General features: G+C 34.5%; 1 protein-coding gene across 7 annotated transcripts in view; it reads left to right on the top strand.

Annotated features, from left to right (window-relative positions):
* Kansl1l (KAT8 regulatory NSL complex subunit 1 like) overlaps positions 1–8,136 on the top strand; it is an 88,583-nt gene extending 80,447 nt beyond the window's left edge. For 6 of the 7 annotated variants that reach the window (XM_038338403.1, XM_038338409.1, XM_038338410.1 and 3 more), the window contains exons 10-15: positions 841–962; positions 1,608–1,732; positions 3,009–3,063; positions 4,211–4,323; positions 5,554–5,722; positions 6,490–8,136. In XM_038338403.1, the coding sequence (XP_038194331.1) occupies positions 841–962; positions 1,608–1,732; positions 3,009–3,063; positions 4,211–4,323; positions 5,554–5,722; positions 6,490–6,720 (815 nt within the window). In that variant the 3' untranslated portion in view covers positions 6,721–8,136. The remainder of the gene's footprint in view (positions 1–840; positions 963–1,607; positions 1,733–3,008; positions 3,064–4,210; positions 4,324–5,553; positions 5,723–6,489) is intronic. The other variant, XM_038338408.1, reaches the window with a different exon arrangement.
* The last annotated feature ends 866 nt before the right edge of the window (positions 8,137–9,002 follow it).

Below are 9,002 nucleotides of genomic sequence, written 5' to 3' on the forward strand. Positions count from 1 at the left end.
ATTTGATAAATTAGGCATATCCCTAATAAGACACTGCCCTGAAAAATGAATTCTTCAGGGATACAAAAAACCTAGACAACAATTACCAATTTCAATATGTGAATTTTGATTTGAAGCAACTAACAGTTAATAATTTTTCTACAACTGAAGAAATGTAAATATAGTTGGTCTTACTACATTTTACATTATGAAGAAAATATTTTTAAATAATTCATATTGAATTCAAATATACATTAAATGAGTGAACAGAAACACAAATATACTTACAAAGAATAAAAATCAGAACTTGATGAAACATGTAATACTAATAAAAGCATATAGCAAATGAATATTGTGAGTAAATGAATTTCATTCATGAAACAGCTATAGGATATTATATCAAATGAATACCAGAAAACAAGAACCTGTAGAATTTATGAAAAGTAATTAAAAATAAATGAAATTCAATAAAAATAACTCAAGACAGTTAACTTGAGGAAATCTCACGGAAGGTAAAAAGGCAAAGATAAGGGAAAAGGGCAAGAAACCTAAGACCAGTCTTGACAATGCAGCCTGAGTGGGACATTTTAAAAACAAGACCAGGGAAAAGAAAATGGGGAAGGCTACTCAAGGAACAATACAAAATGACATAGGCAGAGAACACTGAGGCCCTACAAATACTTGGTAGAAAGAATATAAGCAAGACTCTTGTTTTCTAATTTTCTTTTGTTTTCTGACTATGTCTTCAAAAGCCAGCAAACAAACACAAACAAAACAACCATCTCTCACTTATTGTGAAAAATAATTCTAGTACATGTGGTCATTTTTAACATGTGACATTCTGAAGGGTTCTTTCCATAGCAGGAGAAAGAACTAGATTTGAAGAATTTCCTTTTCAACGTACAGAACCAGGATCCCATTGCGATTTTCCTGCAGCCTCTAATGCCAGTGTTACATCCAGAACCCAGGATTCCTCCTCACAAGTAGGTTGTTTTTAAATCTTGTACATTCTAAACTAGTTTTATAGATTTTTAAGAAAAACAAGCTGATAAAAAAGTCTACGCCAGGTCTGTTTACTAATATGTTTTATAACTATTTTATTAGGAAATAGTAAATTTGGTTAAACAAATCATTTTTACTTGTAGGCAAGCAGCTCATTCTTTGATTATGTTTAAATCTTAAGACCATCTCTACTGTTTCATCCAAAGCTAAAAGGTTTGGTAATGAATATATGGGATTTGTATTGTTCTTTAATCAATTATGTATTTAATTATTGGTGCCCAGGAGTAGAGAGGTCATGGGAATGAAGGTTTAGCTGGGCAATCTGAAGCTTGGGCCAGAAGCACACATATGAAGATCTGTAGCAGCCATCTTCACATTTCATAGCCTTTCAGATAATTATGTGTGTTTCTTATACTCAAGTATGCCTTACATCTGTTTTGAAGATAAGCACTTTCTTAATTTAATTGGTTTTCTTAGCATTTTATAATCAAATCATTGACAACAATGCATTTACAAAAATTATGTCACAGATAAACTATGTATTATTTTTATATAACTAATGAAGGAATATCACCACAGATAACTAAAGCATTACTGTAAGTTAGTACAATAATTCTGTGTTACAGAATACTACTCGACGGAGGTTAAGAAGTGAGAGCTCCTACGATATAGATAACATTGTAATTCCCATGTCATTAGTAGCACCAGCTAAGTTAGAGAAACTCCAGTATAAAGAAATACTTACTCCACGGTATGTATACTTACATCAGTTTTCTTTCTTCTTTCTTTAATAAACTTAAATTCAGAGTCAAGTTTTAACTAAAAGGAGAATGTTCCCCTTTCCCTATTTGCATAGAAGGGAAATGGTAAAAGGAAATCTCACATTAAACCGATTGGCTTTAGCATTCAAAATACATTTTTACTTATTTATATTTAAATATCTATTATACATATATTTATTAGTATGGTATTTCAGCAGTGTAAACACTACAACACACAGCTCTTGCTTTTATTATAGAGGTAGACTTCGTTGCAAAGAATCCAAAGAAGAAAGCAAGGAGATTTGCATGTGTCCTCACACTGGTGAGACAGTAGAGTGCTTGTAAACAAAGCGAGCTTCTGAGTCACCTCTAATTCAGCAATAAAAAATTCAAATAGAGGAATGGAAGGGAATATCTAGGAATTTAATCCATAACAATAACTATGATTATTTACATAGACTCAAGTGTGTAAGGCCTAGCCAGACACAGAGGTTTGGAATAGTTGATATAAGAAGGCTGAGCTAGAAAAGAATCAGACTAAGCCACCCCTCAAATCCATGCACAGATTGCATCCACTGGCAATGAAGACAGCCATGTTTTATAGCAACAATGAAAGCAATCTCTCTTAGATATAAAAATGTCTAGGAAATAGGAAATAGAAAAAGTTGGAGATGAACACATGGCTAGGTAACAGTTATATTAATTCCCATCCATCTCCATTTTAATTCTGTAAATTCACTTACTACTTCACAGTTCATCTGAGGAAATTAGTCTGGCACTCTACTAGTAGGCACTATAGGATTGGCATTTTCTAAAAGTATTGTTGTGGTTAAGTGTTCCATAGCAACAATGTTTTCAACTCAGTGAAAAATTCTGTGAGCCAGCTGTTAAGCTACTAATTCAAAAGGAGGCATGATAGACATTTCCATACCAAAGAAAACCGGAAAACACTGAATCAGGTCAGATTTCTCCTCTAGTTTGCTCAAGCCAGTTTATCAGCTTACCAGTAAGTTAACTCAAAGACAGCACATAATTAGAAACTGCAACTATATACAAGAGATTATGCACTAGAAGCTATAGAGATTCATCTTCTGTTTCCTCTTATAAAAGCTTTTTTTTAATTTACAATGTCAAACTATGAAAATACAACCATTTGAATTATGGAAGTCTTGATGAAATAAAACCCTAATGTATTTAGCTGTGTTTAGAAAATAAAACGCAGTATTTGGATAAAAGCTGTTTGAAATTCTTTTGTATTTTCAACAGCTGGAGGATGGTTGTTCTTCAGCCTCTTGATGAACATAACTTAAGCAAAGAAGAGGTAAGCTAAGCTGCCAGTGTTTAATATGATAATTGTACCTTTCATATTCTAAAGCCTAAATCATCTGATATTTAAATATCTAAAATGAAATATAAAGTATATGACTTTCTATTTATAAAAATAACTTTTAAAAGGATATCATTTTTAGAAAAATATTCCTTTGCAAATTTGACTGCAAAAGTGATAATATGAAGCATAGTGTATCTCCCAAACCAAACCAAACAAAAGGTGGTATGAAATATATGTAGTATTAATACCAAGACGCAAGGACAGTCCTACCAATAACTAAACAGTCATGCTTTTGTAGTAAAATATTCACAACAAAGGGGATAAAATAGTAAAAATAAGTATTGTCACAGCATTTCAAATCAGGCTGTGAATTATATAAAAAGCTCTGCCCTCCCCCCAACTATTGGATACCGAAATTACTGGTAAAAGATTCTAAACCTGTATTGATGAGAACATTAAGTATACTGGTGGGAATCAAAACACTGTATGAAACTCGAAACTCTCAAAGAATTAGTGAAAAGAAAAGAACAATTAGAGGGAAAAATACTATATAACATCTAATTCCAAGGTGATAGTCTTTAGATGAAAATTAGAACTATGTAGAGGGACACACAGTTCCTGTCAGTTCACAGTGCTTCTATGTCCACTGGTCGTGTTTCTGTTGTTAATTCACTTTGCTTTTCTGTTGCACTCTTGCTAAAGTCAGAATGATAATTGCCAGGAAAACAGAATTCCCTTGAATTCATCCTGTTAATGAAGTCAGTTAACTAAACTCTGATTTACCTCAATTAGTTTTACATTTTTTTTGACACTGACATATTTTTAGAACACTGTAGAATGAATAAAGTTTAAGACTATTTTTTGTGGATTTGGTAAGATAGTACATACCTGTCATCTCTGCCCACCAGAGGCTAAGGTAAAAGAGTGTATATTCAAGCTCACCTTAGTACAGCAAGAGCCTGTCCCCCCAAAATAACAAAACCATTCCATAAGCTGTGGCAAATGGAGAGCACTGGGGGACCCATTTACAATCTAGGTGCATATTAAAATATGTGCCAAGAGTAGGATGTTTTATAAAGCTTTGTGCTCATAAAATGACTATTTGAACCCTTTTTTTTTGTTTCAAAAATCTTACCAGATAGAAGATCTTTCTGATGAAGTCTTCTCCCTAAGACACAAAAAATATGAAGAGAGAGAGCAAGCTAGGTGGTCACTCTGGGAGCAAAGCAAGTGGCATAGAAGAAATAACAGGCAAGTATTTCAATTTTAAAACATTAAAGCAGTACATGAGGAATGAACAGAAACTAGTCATAAAATCCAAGGAAGACCACTGGCAAGGAGATCACAGGATGCAGTATCAGCTGTTGTGTAAAGTGGCCCCTACATACAAACTTACATTCAAAATATGCCTGGGAAATTATGTTAAAATGAATTTCTAGTACTTTATTTTCTCATGTGCTGCTAGTCATGGTATCATACTTACCTAGCAGATATTAGGAGCATGTCATTTCATACAGGCATGGTAGCACATGACAATAATTAGGAGGCTGAGGCAGGGGACTCTCCAGTTTAAGACTATTATAGACTGCACAGGGACGACCTCTTCTCCAAAATCTAAAAGTAGGTTATTTCAGTGTACTTTAAACAGTGAACCCAGCATTAGCTACTGGAGTTTAGGTAATCCATTTTAGCAAACCCTCAAGAATAATACTTAACACAAATTCTTTGAGAAATTTTATTTTAGTATAAAAGGCAAGTAGTTCATGGAACTTTAAAAAATATAAACATTGGATATGGGCACATGCTCAGAGTTCCTGAGGCAGGATGATCATTAGTTAGAACATGTACTGTAGAGCCAAATTCATACTCAAAAGTCAGATACAAGCCCATAAGAAGACTTTGGGAGAGAATAATTATGATATAATTAATAATTATGTATTTGAAAATGTTTGTAGTATTTTTGCAGGTACATTTCCTTATTTTTAATATAGCCCCAACTAAAAAAGCAAGTTCATGTAAAATCTAGCTGTCTTCTCTCTTAAGGAACATCTGTCAATTAGTTAAATAATATTCAAGTCCTTTCTCTACTTAGCTGTTCAGATATACTCTAAATCTTTGTTGAAAGAGTTCTCTTAATAGAAATGAAACTTGAGGATTCCAGTTCTTTTCTACATCCTAGATACAGCTTTCCAGAAATACATAGGAATAATGTGAACTAAAGCTTTCATGTATATTAAAACAATTATAGAAAAACCCAGTAACTCAAAGGGTATAAAGTCAAATACGTGGCCCTTTGTGTCTTGTAAAAATCCAGTAACTGTAACTATTATTGATAACTCAATGAAGATGAAGTACTACTATATTTAAACTTTGGATAACAACCTTTTGTAAAAACACTGGGAAGAGCATCACATGACCTTGAGCTGAGAGACAGACAGTACTGACTTAGTGATACCCTGTATTCCTTTATTTCCTTGCTAGAGCTTACAGTAAAAACTTGGAAGGGCAAGACTTGGCTCTGAAGGAAAACCCCAGTGAACTCAGCAGTACTCAGCGGTGTGCTGCCGAGAGCCCCCTTGAGCTCCCAGCAGAGAACCCCAGTCTGTGTGCTCAGGACTCATTTTCTTTAAATGATAGTCAAGAAATCAAGGTAAGCCTAGGTTATATGATTATATTGTGTTTTAATTACCTTTTAACTTCATCTCACTATGTGTAGAAATTTACTGTACATTGTTTTATTATGTATCAAACTCAGTGAGACATTCAGTCTAGCATGTCCATGAAGGTACATAGTGGAGTACCCTAGTTCTATTATAGTAGCAATTTTTTGTATTTTTAGTTTTTTGGGCATAGTGTATCAGTAACAACTGCCACCTGTCTACTTACTTACCTGTTAGAGAATGGGGATTCCACTGCACTTTCCTTACAGAACAAAGCTGACCACTGGAGACCGGCACATGGCGCACAGTAAGCACAGCTCTGTTTCCCTGCTTCTCGCAAAGGGTTTCACTTGATCCACACAAATCCAGCTCCTACTTTATAAGAGTATATCCCAGAACTACACAAAGCTCACACATCTATCCCCATAAAGTCTTGAAAAATAACTAGATCAAGAATGGACGGATTAATATGCAAGTTGCAGAAACAGCCAGTGTGTATCTGTAATAACAATGAGACAGAAATGAAGTACAGCAAAGGGAAGACACCCGTAAAGGGTTCTGTGGCAGTACTTGCTTTTCCTAGTAAAGAAATAATTCCTTAAAGTCAAGAAATTCTCAGTATATTCCACTTTGACATAAAAGGAAACAAAAACCTGAACTTAGATGCTCAAAGAATAATTATAAAAACTGACATTACAAATTCCTTAACAAATAATCAAATTAGGTGAAACTTAACTGAAAATGTTTCCCCTTTCAGTCTTTGTGGTGGGAGCGACGAGCCTTTCCGTTGAAGGATGAGGATACAGCAGCCTTATTATGCCAAGATGAAAGAAAGGATCAGACTGAGGGGGCGAGCACAGCCATCTGCAATGAAGTCTTCTGTAGCACTACACCAGAGAATGGCCACCCTCCAAAAACGCAGTTAGATGGGATGGAAGAGTATAAAACCTTTGGTATAGGAGTTACTAATGTTAAAAGAAATAGGTGACAGAGAATATATTAAGAAAACTATGTAACTGAAAGGAAAAGAGGGGAAAAAAACTAAAGCCTCCTGTGGATCTTCTACTCCCTCTAGTCACGATTCCAGCAAAGGAGGGTGTGTTGCATGTGTCCATCTTCCACTGTTCATGAACCAGGCCAGAGACGTTTCTCTCTCCTTCCCGAATCACAGAAGTAGATAGCTTTTCACCTACACAGATGCTAGCAACTTGTGTTTGTCAATAATACAGATCACAAGCACTAAGTTATTAACTGCTGCAGTTTGATGCCAAATCACACTACGGGGTAACTGTTAAGGTAAGAGCCCCGCCTTGACAACACAGTTGATTTGCATCAAATGACAACTATTCTTTGCTTCTACTCTCATGGCAGTTCACTAAAATTGCCTCAATAATATATGAGAATACACTAGTGTGTATACAGAATACACACACACACACACACCCCTAGTCTTGAAACTGCATGATCAACTACTCTATGCAGTGTAAGTTGCCATGAATATCGAGCATAGGTGTGGACTGAAACAGACATCTGAAAGCTTGGACTATGGAGGGGGAGTTGTTTTTTTTCTGTTATTCTAAAAGTTGTTTAACCAATATAAGTTATTTATGGAAATTCTTATATCAGATAATACAATATTCATTTATTTGAAATCATTGTTCTCTCTTGAACTAACCACAGACTTTCTGCTTACTCCTAACAGAATTAAGAGAAGCAACTTAAGAGTTTAATATATTGATACATTTAAAAACTATTGTCTTTGAAAATTCACCCTGTTTTATTTGCTTTATGTACCTCTTCAAGGCAGCAATTTAAAATGCAGAACAGCATACAAATCATAATATGGTTGTAACTCTAGCTAATGTACAGCTAGAAGCATTAAATTTGGTTTCTCTTTGCAATAGCTTAACTGAAATATCTATCTACTCTTAATAGGCTCCTAGATCAAGAATTCAAGTTTTTCAAAGACTAAGACTTTAATATAGAATACTGAAGAGTGTACATTAAAGAAAATTCTTTCCAGAGCTATAATACCATTTTTTCTAGATGGAAGTTAAGGACAATTTGTATCTACCACTTTTTGTTATGCAAAGAAAAGTGATTCAATTTGTAGTTCCCATAGTACTGAAAATCTGGCCACTGGGCTTAGTGTCTGTGGGATTAGATACTGAAGATTTTATTGAGGATCAGAAATTAAACTGGTCCCTGCAAAAAGGGTGTAGGGGAACCATTCAAATTCAATACTTACAAACTTTTGTTTATAGTTTTACTGTACATTTATTTTTAAAGAAAAAGATAACAAAAGCCAGAAAAATACAAGTTGTCCCAGCAAAAAAATTCAAATCTTTGTCATGACTGATATTATAATCTTCTACATAGTTTTTTAATTAAAGTTATTTCTATATGCCTTGTACTGTGTGACTTGATTAAATATTATTACTAATGGTACAAACTTTTCCTAAGCCAAAAATAAAAACAAGTATTAATAAACATTACCTTAGAGGGCAGGAAAAAGCCCCAGCAATCTGTTTCATCCCTACGTTATTCAATATTCTTATTTTTTAAAACCTTATTTATCAGAAATCATAGTAGCCTTAAGAGATTTACTGATACTAGTTGTGTTCTTGTCATATTCAAGAGTAAGTGTGAAGATGCCAATATGTATTTCCAGTCTCTTGGTAACTGGGAACACTAAGTATTTATTATTAATACTTAGTTCATAGATGAAGTCTGTATCCTGTCTTCTCTTAGCCTGCTTCTTCTTTCTTAGAAATTATATGTACATCCTCCGGGTCACATCTCTAGTTCCAGAGTATCTTTGGCTCACTCTGACTCTGCTAGATGGTACAGTTACACTAAAAACAAAAAAGTAAAGAACCTTTCTTGTTTCTAACCCACCTCTTGGGAGCTATTTGTAGTCAGAGCAGTAGGACATACCAGAAAGCCCTCTTACTGAACCCTTTCTATGTACCAGCCCAAAACATACCTGCCTCACAATTATAGGACAATCTAAGAGTTAATTAAGCACAATCAAAGTGCTTAATAACTTACAAAACATACACATCCCCTACAGTCTACGAGTAGAACTATAAGCTTTACAATATCATGTTATGCTTTTAATTCTCAACACATTCAACATATATGAGTTGGTAGTGAAAATAGGTTGGGTGAGCTAAAATGGGGCAAACCTGGATTCAACCCAGTGGAGCTCCCAAGAGAGACTATACCATCACCACATATTATCTCACAGCCCTCATGGGGGCCGAGTGA

Source organism: Arvicola amphibius, chromosome 8, assembly GCF_903992535.2.
Source record: "Arvicola amphibius chromosome 8, mArvAmp1.2, whole genome shotgun sequence".
NCBI lineage: Eukaryota > Metazoa > Chordata > Mammalia > Rodentia > Cricetidae > Arvicola > Arvicola amphibius.